This window comes from Carettochelys insculpta, chromosome 1 (genome assembly GCF_033958435.1).
Source record: "Carettochelys insculpta isolate YL-2023 chromosome 1, ASM3395843v1, whole genome shotgun sequence".
Lineage (NCBI taxonomy): Eukaryota > Metazoa > Chordata > Testudines > Carettochelyidae > Carettochelys > Carettochelys insculpta.
The window spans coordinates 321,905,680-321,918,144 of NC_134137.1; the positions used below are offsets into that span (position 1 = coordinate 321,905,680).

The following is a 12,465-nucleotide window of genomic DNA, read 5'->3' on the forward strand; positions in this document are numbered from 1 at the left end:
GGTCACAGTCACCTTTTCTCATTTTGGAGTCTGTAAATCCATGAATCCCATTATTCATTTATTTCTGTCATACGGCACAGAGCAAGCAAGAAGCTCTGCATTGACCTCAACTTGCTATACTCCTTTCAGTTCTACATTGAGACATTGATTATAATTCAATCTCATGCTTCCAGGCTTCAACCAGTCACCTTTAAAGGCAAGGAAGGAATATTTTTCCCCAATAAACTACTAACTGGATGTATTTTGGATTTTTGACAACTTCTGAAACATCAGGTGTTGGCCACAGTGTGAGATGAGGCATCTGATAGAGTGAACCTGTGCTCCGAGCTGGTCCAGAGATACCTGGCTGATGTGTTGCTCACATGCATTGAGTTAAACTGAATGCCACTTTTGTGATCAGGAACGTTTTTTCTCCAGGTCTGATTAGCAAGGGTCTTGGGGATTTTTCTTCTTCTGCAGTATGTAAGATGGCTTCTCTGCAAGGTTCATCTGGGCATATTGCAGGGTTTTCAGGAATTGGTGCTATTTTGATCTTACCTGGTCCTTGCTTGTATCACATAACATTTTATTTTCCTGATGACTGACATAAATGTAGTCTAATTAGACATTGTGCTCAATATAAGTGGGTGAAATTTACTGATCTTTACAGGTCAGACCACAGACTACCTCCAGACCTTAAACCTATGGAGCAATAGACTTCTCCATCATTAACAATCCCCAGATGAAAATGAACGGTGATTTGTAAATCCCTGTCCATCTAGTGTCTTCCTCTGGTCAAAGAGTGATGAATAATAATAGGAAGGAACAATTTCTTAGGAGACAAACTTTCATAGGATTCAAGTTCACACCTACTAAAATGCAATAAAGTAGGTCCCAGGTGGTTCATTAAACGCCTAAAAATAAAACCCCATCACATGTAATTTCCATACAATACTCACCTTTATTCAAGTTGCTCCTTTTGTAACTGCAGCCACCTTTCCTTCAGTTACCAGACAGGTGATATCGCATCTGTTTACACTTTTTTTTTTTTAATTCAAGAAAATCAAGTGAAATGGCAAGGTCAGTCACTGTTTCTTAAGGTTGCTTTCATTCCTAGCATCATTTGATTCTATGGAACAAGGAAAATTTGAGCCAGATGGGAACTGTGTAAAAACAGCAATTTTCTAATATTTTCTCCTGGGGGAAAAGTAAAGCAAAAACTATAGCAGATTCCTAGATGATCTTTCTCAGCTCAGAGTTCTGAGAACCACTTAAATTATCACTGCTTAATGCATAATGCATACAAAATAAAAAAGCAGTAAAGTAGCACTTTAAAGACTAACAACATAATTTATTAGGTGAGCTTTCGTAAATTATGTTGTTAGTCTTTAAAGTGCTACTTTACTGCTTTTTTATTTTGATAGTATATAGACCAGCACAGCTTTCTCTCCGTTACTAATCTGCATTATGCATCGTTTTTGAAAATGAACTACTTTCCTAGGGCCCAATGCTAGTTCTCCATATAAATCCTGAATAAACCATACAGGCTCAAAGGATCTGCTCAATGGCCCAGCCCTGGCATGCACTCAGAAAAAAAAAAATTAGTGGGTGCTTAGCACCCATTAGCCTACTTGTTTCAGCCCAGCCAGGGATCAGTAATTCTTACTGGGCAGCCCCACCTCATTAATCGGCTGACTACATTAATTGTTGTTTAAATGTTCAATTTTTGCAGCCCTGGGGCTTGCTGCAATGGAGGCTGCCCCACCCCTGCTTCAGCTCTCAGTGGTGGTAGGGCATGAGCCCATCCTCCAGGAGCATTAGGGAGCTGCTCCACTGCTCCAGCAAGGGAAGGAGTGCAGGGCTGTCCTTTGTCCCCAGAACAAATTAGTCTCTCTCATCCCTCTCTTTTGCATTCTTTATCCAGAATACTCATTTGGCACTATGAAATATGTGTTAACAAAATCAGACAAAAGACTTTTTTCTAAGTGTGATTTAAAATCCCTTGCCCTCTCCATTGCTTAATTGTCCATCTCTCCACTCTTGTGATGTTCTCATTAACTAGTTCTCCTGTAATCATAGGTTTTGCCTGGACTGTGATTTGTACCCCTGTTATAACTGACTGCCAATTGCTTATTAAGTGACTGTAAAACCTAATATAGACCCAAACATTGGCAAAGTATCTGGACATGGTGGCTCAGCCCCAGGCAAACCACAAAATTTTGTGCCGCTTGCCAAATATCTGTGGAGAGCCTCAGTTATCAACACAATTAGCATTTACAATCAATTAGGTCAAATTTTAACAGGATTACCAACTCTAGTCTAGACAAAGCCAAAGCATGAATTCCTCAGGCTACACAGGATCTAGACTTTTTATATAAAAGGAGGCAACAAAATGTATCTTCCCTTCCCAAAGCAAACTAAAACAAACATACAAGCAAATACACATAAACACTTAGGCCCCCAAACAGTAGAATCATAGAAAACTAGAATTGGAAATGACATTGAGGTTATGTCTATACTACAGAGACCTTTCAAAAGAAGCTCTTCTGGAAGATCTCTTCTGAAAGAGCTTCTTTGGAAAGAGTTCTTCCACACACAATAAAGCGGATCAAAAGAGCGATCTGCTTTTTGGAAAGAGAGCATCCACACAGCCCTGTACTCTTTCAAAAGAACAGGCCAGGGATTGAAAATGAAGACTGTTCTTATGAAAGAAGGGCCTGTGGAGCATCTACACACATTTTCTTTTGACAGAAGCTTTTGAAAGGAAGCCCCTCTTCCTGAAACAGGAAAGAAAGAGTGATTTTGAAAGGAAAGCAACATTCTTCTTGTTTACTTTCGAAAGAATGCTTTTTGGCAATGTCTGCACTAGCATTCCTCTTTCAAAAGTGGCATGCAAATGAAGGAAATCAAAAATGGAAATGAGACACAGATTTACCTAACTGGCACCTCATTTGCATATTCTTTCAAAAGAAGAAAAACCGTGCAGATGCTACTCTTTCAAAAGTAATCCTCATCTTCGAAAGAACCCTTCTTTCTATTTCTTTTTTGGAAGAAGGGTTTTTTTGAAGATGGGGTTTACTTTCAAAAGAGCCATGTGTACACTGCTTTTCTTCTTTCAAAAGAATATGCAAATGAGGTGTCAGCTGTGTAATTCTGTGGCTCATTTTCATTTTTTATTTCCTTCATTTGCATGTCTCTTTTGGAAGAGGAATGCTAGTATAGACGTAGCCTTTCTGTGTAGACACTCCATGGGCTCTTTCAAAAGAGACCCCTTCTTGCAAAAAATCTTTCAAAAGAACTTTCTAGTGTAGATGCAGCCTGAGAGGTTTTCAAGTCCAGTTCTCTGCCCTCATAGCAGGACCAAGCACTATCTAAACCATCTCTGAGAGATGTCTTAAATATTTCCAGTGATGGCCATTCCACAGCCACCCTGGGCAATGTATTCCAGTGTTTAGCCATCCTGACAGTTAGGAAGTTTTTTCTAATGTCCAACCTAAACTTCCCTTGCTGCAGTTAAGCCCACTGCTTCTTGTCCTATCCTCAGAGGCCAAGGGGAACAATTTTTCTCTCTCCTCCTTTTAGGTACTTGAAAACTGTTATCATGTTCCCTCTCAGTCTTCTCTTTTCTAAACTAAACAAGCCCAGTTCTTTCAGTCTTCCCTCATAGCTCACGTTCTTTAGACCTTTAATCATTCTTGTTACTCTTCTCATGGACCTTCTCAAAATTTTCATGCCTTTTTTCAAATGTGGAGCCCAGACCTGGATGCCATTCTCGAATTGAGGCCTAACCAGCGTTGAGTAGAATGGAAGAATGACTTCTCATGAATGGCTCACAACACTCCTGTTAATGCACCCCAGTATCAGGTTTGCTTTTTTTTTGCAACAGCGTCACACTGTTGACTCAGAGCACTGAACTGGTGGAAGTCTCTGGCAAATGAGCTGTACTGGAGATTGCTAAAGTACTAACCCAGTTCTTGACAGTAGTAGCCTCTTCTGGGGGTGCAGAGAGAATATTTTTTTCATTCTAGTTTATTCAACTAGTGCTGTTTAATGGCTAGTTCACTGAAAGCTAAGAAACCAAAGGGGAGTTGAAAAAGAAGGAAAGCTCATTTTCCTCTTCCAATCTATGAATAAAAAACTAGGCGTGAGAGGATGAGACCTACTAATTCTGAAATCTTAAAGGACATGGTGACCAAAACTAATCATTTTAATTCATTAACTACAGATAATACTTTGTTTAACAAATCAGTTTAAAATGCAATGCATATTTTGATAAACTTTTTGATCTTTTTTTTCTTATGTATCAAGTGCATTTAAGTTAGTTTTATTTAATCAATAAATGAAATTCTGTTTTGGTTCATTTTAACTGAATTTAAATTTCCATCCAACTAAAGCTAGACAAAAACCATAAGTAAAAATTAATGATCTAGTAAATAAGGAATGCATCTTTATTTAAATCAAGTTTCCTGGTTGCTGATTTCAATCTATTACATTCAGTGATTTCACGTTGCTGTGATTTAAGTCAATCCTCACTTCCATTTACCACCCCCACAACCTGTCAGGCATGACACATTTAGTTTTAAAGAACATATACTTCCTATGTATCTTTTGCTACTGTCAACGGGGAAATGAGCATCAGAGTTCTTTTTACTGTCTTTCAAAGAGTCACATGGGAGAAACAGCCAGCCGAAAGGGATGACACACTGATTCATAAACAAATGATTATACATCAGAAACAACACAGAATACCTAAAATGATCTCTTTGTTCCTTTTTTTTTTTAAAAAAATACAGCAAGGTGAAGTTGACTGCTGGCCTTTGCCATGTCCAGAGGTGGAATGTGAATTCAGTGTACTTTCCAAGAGTGAGTGTTGCCCACGCTGTGTCACTGACCCCTGCCAGGCAGACACCATCCGTAATGACATCACTAAGACGTGTCTGGATGAAACTAATGTAGTTCGCTTCACCGGATCTTCTTGGATTAAACACGGCACAGAGTGCACCCTCTGCCAATGCAAGGTAAACGTTAAAAATCAAGGCAAGAGTCCTCCTACCAGATGGTTCTGTGGCACATAAATGTTAATACATTAGTCTGGTTGGTGGGAAGCTCGTTTCTACACTTGCTGTTCAAAGGTTGCAATATAAAATGCTCAGCTTTATTAACTTCCTCTTCTTCTATCAGGGATGTGGCTTTGTCAAGAGCGAGATGATGGTTTAAGTGCACTAGCAGGGCAGAAATCTCATAACATCGTAGCCCATGTTATATATTTCCTTGAACAAGTGAACAGACATTTCCTTTCCACAGAAACATCCCACTTTGACGGTGCTGGCAGATCTTATGCTTGCCAGTGCTGTGCTATTTTGTAGATACTTACAGCGTCACATAATTTCCAAAGGTCTGTAAGAGCTGACCTCACACAGGATATGTATTTTGTGAAGTGAGCATCAGATTACCAGAAATGCTATTTTTTTCCTTAAGGATTGTGATGATCAAATGTTTTTAAGTTTTATAATGGCAAAAATGGAAATTCCTCTTTTTCTTCGTTTAAAACTGACAGCCAAATCCACATAATATGAGCCTTCAATATTTCTCAGGGTTAAGACACCATTATCTCAAGAAGAGAGGTTAATGGTGCAAAGCTTCTGTGAATTCTGCTGTCTCTTCAAAAAGAAGAAGAGAAGGGCTGCTAGAATAAAGTGCTTACACATACACACGCGCGCGTGAGGGGAACTGGAATTTCTGGTGTAGATACATGAAGAATGACCAAGAGCAGTTCCACAACTTCAGTGACCAGCCAAGAGGAGGGGAAGAGAGGAAGAGCAGGGTCTATTGGAATGGAAATCTGTTATCTCCCCAAATTTCAGACTTCATCCCACATCCTTTTCCGAGGGCCAGAATAAAATGTAAGGCTCTACTAGGAATAAGAAATAGGACAAGTATTCCCTACTTTTGAGATGTGTAGGAGTGTAGAAGGAGCTTATGTGTGTCATTCCACTGGCTATCAACTGTGGATCATGTCCCTTCTACCCTCTTATGCTCCAAGGTGGTCTCTCTATTTCACAACCAGTTTATACAGAGCCCTGTAAGCTGAGCACTTGGGCAACCACCCAGGAGAGCTTCAGGTGCTGCCCAGCTGAGCACCCACAGCAGAGCATCCACAGTACCCACCAGCAGCAGCATATGTTTCTATTGCTGGCGGACATCTGCGCATGCCTCAGTACACATCAAAATATATTCCACACAATGGATGGAAAAAAATAGAGGGAACATTGGCTATTAGTGCCAATTATTGCCTTGTAAATGCCGAGCGTGATTTGACCCTGTAAGAAGGGTGAGCAACAGTTTTTGATGGTGGGGGGCACTCCAAGAATTTGGAAAGTGGTCAAGGGCCTCACTCTGCCATGATGTTAATGGAGGAGATGCAGGGCGGGTGCAGAAGCGAGCTAGGGATAAGAGACTGGGGTGCAGGAGCGGATGTGGGGTCTTGGAGGGAGTTTGGCGGAAGGAGGCAGTTGTGACCTAGGTTAGGGATCTGGGCTGCAGGGGTTTAGGTTGTGGTGTATGGCAGGAGATTGGGATGCAGTGGGTATGGGCACAGGAGGAGGCACAGAAGTTTAGGATTATGTGGGTAGGTGGGGGCAGAAGTGGAGGGGCAGAGGGTTGGGGGAAGGGAAGGTGTGGACTACCAGAGGCAGGCTCTGGCCTGAAGGCGTATCTGGGTGACTCCTGGCCAGCAGCCCTGCAAGGCCCTGAGAAAGGCTGTCTGCCTGCTGCAGCCCCACACCACTCAGAACTGCTCCTTGCTCCATGTCGCTCTCTGCTCCAGGGGGATGGAGTCCTCAGGCGGTTCCCCAACACCCCCAGCAAAAGTCTCTCAGCTCTGATTGGCTGGCAACTGTAAACAAGCCAATCTGAGCTGCATGCAAAGCCTCCCCAGCCCTCCCAGCCTCTGGAGCAGATCGCTGTTAGAACCAGGACGCCACTCAAAGCAGTGGCTGGCCGCTCTGTGCCTGAAGTGGCCCGTGGGCTGGATCCAGTGCCTTTGTGGGCCATATTTGGCCCACCCGTGCTAGAAGAGTAATATATATACTGTACAAAGCTCCATGGATAGCTCATGTCAGAATTCAATGTAAGAATTGACAGAGGAAACCAGCTCAGCTAGCATACTCCACATTGTTCCACCAGCTACCTGGCATTGGTGCAATCCTTTCCTTTTAGGTAGTAAGAAACAGACCGGCCTGCCGACAAAGGGAGAAAACTGCCCCAGGGCCTTGGGATTCAAAAGGGTGCAGGGCTCCCATCCAGCACTTCCAGAGCAGTTCCATTCCAGGTGGCACTGAGGGCTTCCTGGCGGGAGGAGTGGCATGCTTGGAGCCATGCTAAGAGCTGCTGGCGGGACGTTAACCCCCACCCCTCCCCTTCTTCCCAAGGCCCAGCCCTTTCTGTGGAGCTGCTCCCTTGTCTTTCCCAAGGAAAATGTGGGTCTGTCAGCTCCATTGGAAACAGAAATGAAAAATAGTCATTGTGCCTGTTTAAACTAGACTCATCATTTACCCTTATGTTTTCCATATTATGAATTTTCAAAGATCACAAGGCATAAGAGCATAATTAGAGCCACAGACCCTTAATTATTAACTTGTACCATTTGTTTCTCAAAGTACAAAACCTATTTTGTTTCTTTCCAACCCCCTGTTCTTGTTGAACATGTACACTAGGTATTTTAACTTTGTTTTCCACCCCCCCAATCTAATCCAATCAAACAAGGCACATACTATACTACAGCTTGTACAGTTTGGTCCTGTAGCACAAAATTTGAATGCCCAACCACTATGTGTCTCATTTGTACTGCTTCACTTCACTGTTTTCTAGCAGTGCATCACATGGCAGGTCAAAGCTTTAGGATAAGCTTCTCTAACCAAGCTACTGCAAAATAGGTTTACACAAAATCCTTTCTGCATTCAGAAAGCCGGGCATCAGCTGAAGTTGACTTAGCCACAAAACCATTTCAAATCACACACAAAGAAATGAACTCTAGGATTGCTGACATGGTTGTCTAGTCACCTGCTACATACAGTAAAGAAACTGAATGAATGATTTTTCATCCCTGATCATTTATCAGGCCTGTGCGTCAACTGACTAAATGTATTTACATTAATTTAAAAATCATATGCTCTATCTACCTTGTAAGATAAGTCATACTGAGGAAAAGAGGTGAAAATGCAACAAATCTCTTTTCATCCAGACTTCAATCACTCTTATACGCAACCTATTCTATTAATTGTAATATTCCTTGAAAGATGTCTAAACTAAGTTCTGGAGGGAAAAGTTCAAAAATCACCAGCTTGTAACACTGTGACAGCTTAGTCTCCAGATATTCCATGCTAAATAAAACTTGTGGTCCCCTGTGTCAAATCTAAATACAGCTCCTAATGCCTTGTTCTCTTTGCCATCTTTATTGCACAGACTGGATCAAATCCTGATCTATTTGACATAAATAGCATCTTGCCAAATTACTTCAGTTCAGTATCTTAATTTTGTGATGTGGATCACAATGCATTGATGAATGAGTGAAAACATTTGATTCCTTTTACACAGAGCATTGGACTGAAGTGAAGATATAGCTAAAAATTTACACATTTATTTATAAATCTTCTTCTATCGGGCAGGTATTTGCAAATGATCATTCTTATTGTTAACTTGACTTTACAAAATAGTAACCATTTAACTCTCTCTCTCTCTCTCTCTGCTTTTTCCCTTCCCTCCTCCCTTCGCAGAACGGTCATGTTTGTTGCTCAGTGGATCCACAGTGCCTTCAGGAGCTGTGAAGCTAACAACCGTGTCTCACAAGCAGTTTCTGGTTACAGAATTTTCCTTCACGAAAAGACCTTTAGACCAAAAATTGTATAAAGTCAAAACTGAAATCACATCAGTTTTGTCCATCTGCAGTGCAGAAATGTTCTGAATTGAGTGAGCTTTCAATTACCTGAGTGGGAATGAGATCTATGGAACTGGAGAAAAGTTCAGCTGTATTAACCTTTCTTTGAGGTCAGACTCAACTTCTGGCTATTTGTGTGTCTGACATGATTATGCTGACTATTAGAGTAGTGTGAAGTGACACATTGTAACATGGTACCTAACAATATCAAGATCCAGAGACAACTAGAAGTGATCATTGAGCCTACTGAAGCTTCGAAAGTCCAACACTTCAATAGGCACAGGGATTTTTACCTAGTAATATTTGAATCTGCACAAATTTTGTTTGATTGCTCACCTGCAGAGTCTAGCAGAAGTTTCAGAAAGGGAGGATGTCTTCAGGAACAAAGAATATAGCAGCTAAGATGTGTTATGTATAGTACATGCTCTGGAAAAAAGATTTAAGTTATTGTAAAAAAGTAGTGCACAGGCATGGCTACTTAATGTTTTCTGATGGGAAAAGTCAACTACATTTCCTTGATTTACTGCACTTATTATTTCTTGATTGAATTTGTTCAGTATAGGCTCGTTCTTGTGCAAAATTAAAATAAATATTTCTCTTACCTTATATTTCTGGTTTTGAGTGTCCTTCACTGCACTGTACGGGTGATAAGTTTATGTGTTACAGATGACTCTTTCTTCTTTGTGAATAAGGTTGCAAACAGATATTTCTACCTGGTTCAGAGTTGTGACATTATCACAGAAGGAACCTTTAGAGTTCATCAAGTCCAGTCTCCTGCACTCATGGCAGGACCAATCACCATCTAGACTGACCCATACAGGTGTTTGTCTAACCTGCTCTTTAAAACCTCCAGTGAAGGAGATTCTTCAGCCTCTTTAGACAGTTTATTCCAGTGCTTACCCCAACCCATCCACACCACCGAATAGGAGGTTTTTCATGAAGTCCAACGTAAGCCCTCCTACTGACAATTTAACCCTATTGCTTTCTGTCACATCATCAGAGGTTAAGGGGAATGTTTTTCCTTCCTCCCTGTAACAACAACCTTGTAGGTGTTTGAAAACTGTTAGGGCCTTTCTCAGTCTTGATATTTCATATTTGTGCTAATCTTTAACAGATTGATCTTGTAAATAATTAGGCATGCGAATAGCATTACTCCGCTCAGTAGCCCCACTGAGTTTTATGGGACCCAAGCAATCCCATTCCTAGGATGGTTTGGGATGGATGACCAGACCCTGGGCTTTGGGAGGCTCCATGGCAACCATCTCAACTGTCCTATGGAAGGGACGTGGAGTGGCTTGGGGGATTACCTGGAGGGCCTGGCATGGGGCAGAAGCAGGATTTGCCTCCGTCCCCCCCTGACTCCATAGAGGTACCTGCTCCACCCTGCACCGACTCTGCTGCCAATCTCCCAGTCCCCTGTGCTCCTCTGCATAGGGTGAGGCTTGGGGGAAGGAGCAGAGTGGGGGCAAGGTGCAGGCAGAGCAGGTGTGGGAATTGGTGAGGGAAAGCAGTTGCCCTGGGACCTGTACCGCTCTAGAGACAGCTCTGTATGGGGGCTATTCAAGTGCAGAAAGGCTGGAGGGATCAAATCTTGTATGTTGGTAGGACATTGCTTAACAGATTAGATACAAAATTTGGCCTTTCTTAAAGCTGTTCTAACTTATGAGAAATTCTCTATAAATTCTAAGCCCTATTTTTGTTTCAGTTAAACACCACAACCTGGATTTAGATATTTTTGTAATAAAAAATAATAGCCTCAGCTAACGTGATGATTCTCCCTATATATTTTTGTTGATGTAAGGACAGTCATTCAGCTATCAGAGGAAATTTAAATAGATAAACCCTATTTTCACGACTTTTGTGACAATAAAAAGGAGGCAACACATGACCAAAGCTGTGTTGTGCTACATGAGAGAAAAGGAAAAAGAATAACAAAATAGGTCTAAGAAAGTACTGAGGAAAAAGAACCAACGTAACATTCTACAGTTCACCATTAAAGCTATGGAGGTTTTAAATTGAATAAATCTTTTTCCTCTCCAAGACCTAGGACATAAATAAAGGCTACTCAAGGGATTTACTGTTTTATCCACAGTTCTGACAAGCTGCAATCATTGTTCTAGAAAAAGCATGTTAGCTCCTTGAAACCAGAGGGTGTTTTATGCACTGTTTTCCTGTCTGCTAATAATTGTCAAGGGGTCGTGTTTTGCCCTCAGATACACAGGCACATCTTCTGTTGATTTCAGTGGTCGTCGTTTGCCTGGCTCTGAGGAAAGATTTGACAGGTGTTGCTGTTTGGGGATTATGCTGAGATTTCTTTATAAAATTATAAAATGTGTTAGCAATACACTGAGCTCAGCCTGTTCTTTTTTGTGTGGAGTGAAAAAGGAGTTAACTTACTGCTTGAAGGCAAAATCCTCTAGCTCAAGTTAAGGCTGCAGAAAGCCCTGAATGACTGTCAGGAAATTACCACAGGCAGGCCCACCAATACTGGGGGGCAAAGAGTGTGGTTGCCTGGCATTGCGAAGGGGCCTGGAGCTCTGGGTGCTGCTAAGCTATTAGGGAGTGGGGGAGGCGGCGCCATGGTCTGGGTGATGCTGAGATCTGACCACTCTTGGCCTCATCCCTTCTGGAGCTTGGAGCCAGGTCCCCCTTGTCATGGGGCCTGCAGCAGCTGTTGGTGCCGTTGACCACAAAGAAGGGGCAAGAGATGCCCTGCCCAGCTTCATGTGCTCTCTGTGTTGGAGCCAGACATAGGAGATACAAGGGTCATGCAGATGAAATGTGGGGGTGCAGGGGAGGAGTCTGTCCAATTTGTTCCCTGCTGTGTGAATCCATTTGCTTAACACTCTTTGCTAGTCTCAAGTATCAGGCTTGGGGTATTACTCCATCCCTGGAGCTGTGATAGCAGACACAGAGAGGCTAGAAGGATTCTCAGTGTTCTTTCCAGAGGCTGAAGAAAAGTTCTGTTCCCCCTAGTTACCCACATACTATCTCTGCACATAGTGTGGCTTGGATTGTGCACACAGATCAGGTTTGGCCCTAAGACAAAGGCAAGCTCCTAAGGAAACTTATGTTCACTTCCCTTCCTCTCACCAGTTCTTGGAGGCATGGTAATATTTACTCTTCATCGCAACGTGTCCTTCAGAACTAAGAATGTGAATGATTGAAAACACATCTCTCCATCACCAACCTGCCCAGGTGTATGTGTCTTCCAGGGTTTGTTTGTGGTGTTGTTGCCATCTCAATGAACACTCCACAGTTCACCAACAACTCAGTCAAGTATAGCCAAGGCAGACTAAAAGAGTTTTTATCAAAATGAACCTTGTATCAAATCCTTAGACAGCCAGTCAATACTGTGTGTGTTCAAGGAGCCAAAGAAATTCAGCTGAACAAAGCTGAATTAATAAGAAATGAGAATGGGTTGAGTGAGCATTTTCTAATCTATCAAGTTCAAGATTGCTAATTAATTGGAAGTTCTTGTAAAGGTCAATAGATTCCACAAAGACATCTCAATGGCTCCCCCCAGCTCAGTTGGCCCTGCAATTAATACT

The 12,465-nt window shown here is 41.9% G+C and overlaps 1 protein-coding gene across 2 annotated transcripts in view; it reads left to right on the plus strand.

The window, feature by feature from the left end:
* Positions 1-9,505, plus strand: part of NELL2 (neural EGFL like 2) — a 280,288-nt gene extending 270,783 nt beyond the window's left edge. For both annotated transcript variants that reach the window (XM_074984071.1, XM_074984072.1), the window contains 2 exons: positions 4,773-4,997; positions 8,754-9,505. In XM_074984071.1, coding sequence (XP_074840172.1) covers positions 4,773-4,997; positions 8,754-8,804 — 276 coding nt within the window. In that variant the 3' untranslated portion in view covers positions 8,805-9,505. The remainder of the gene's footprint in view (positions 1-4,772; positions 4,998-8,753) is intronic.
* Positions 9,506-12,465: the final 2,960 nt, after the last annotated feature.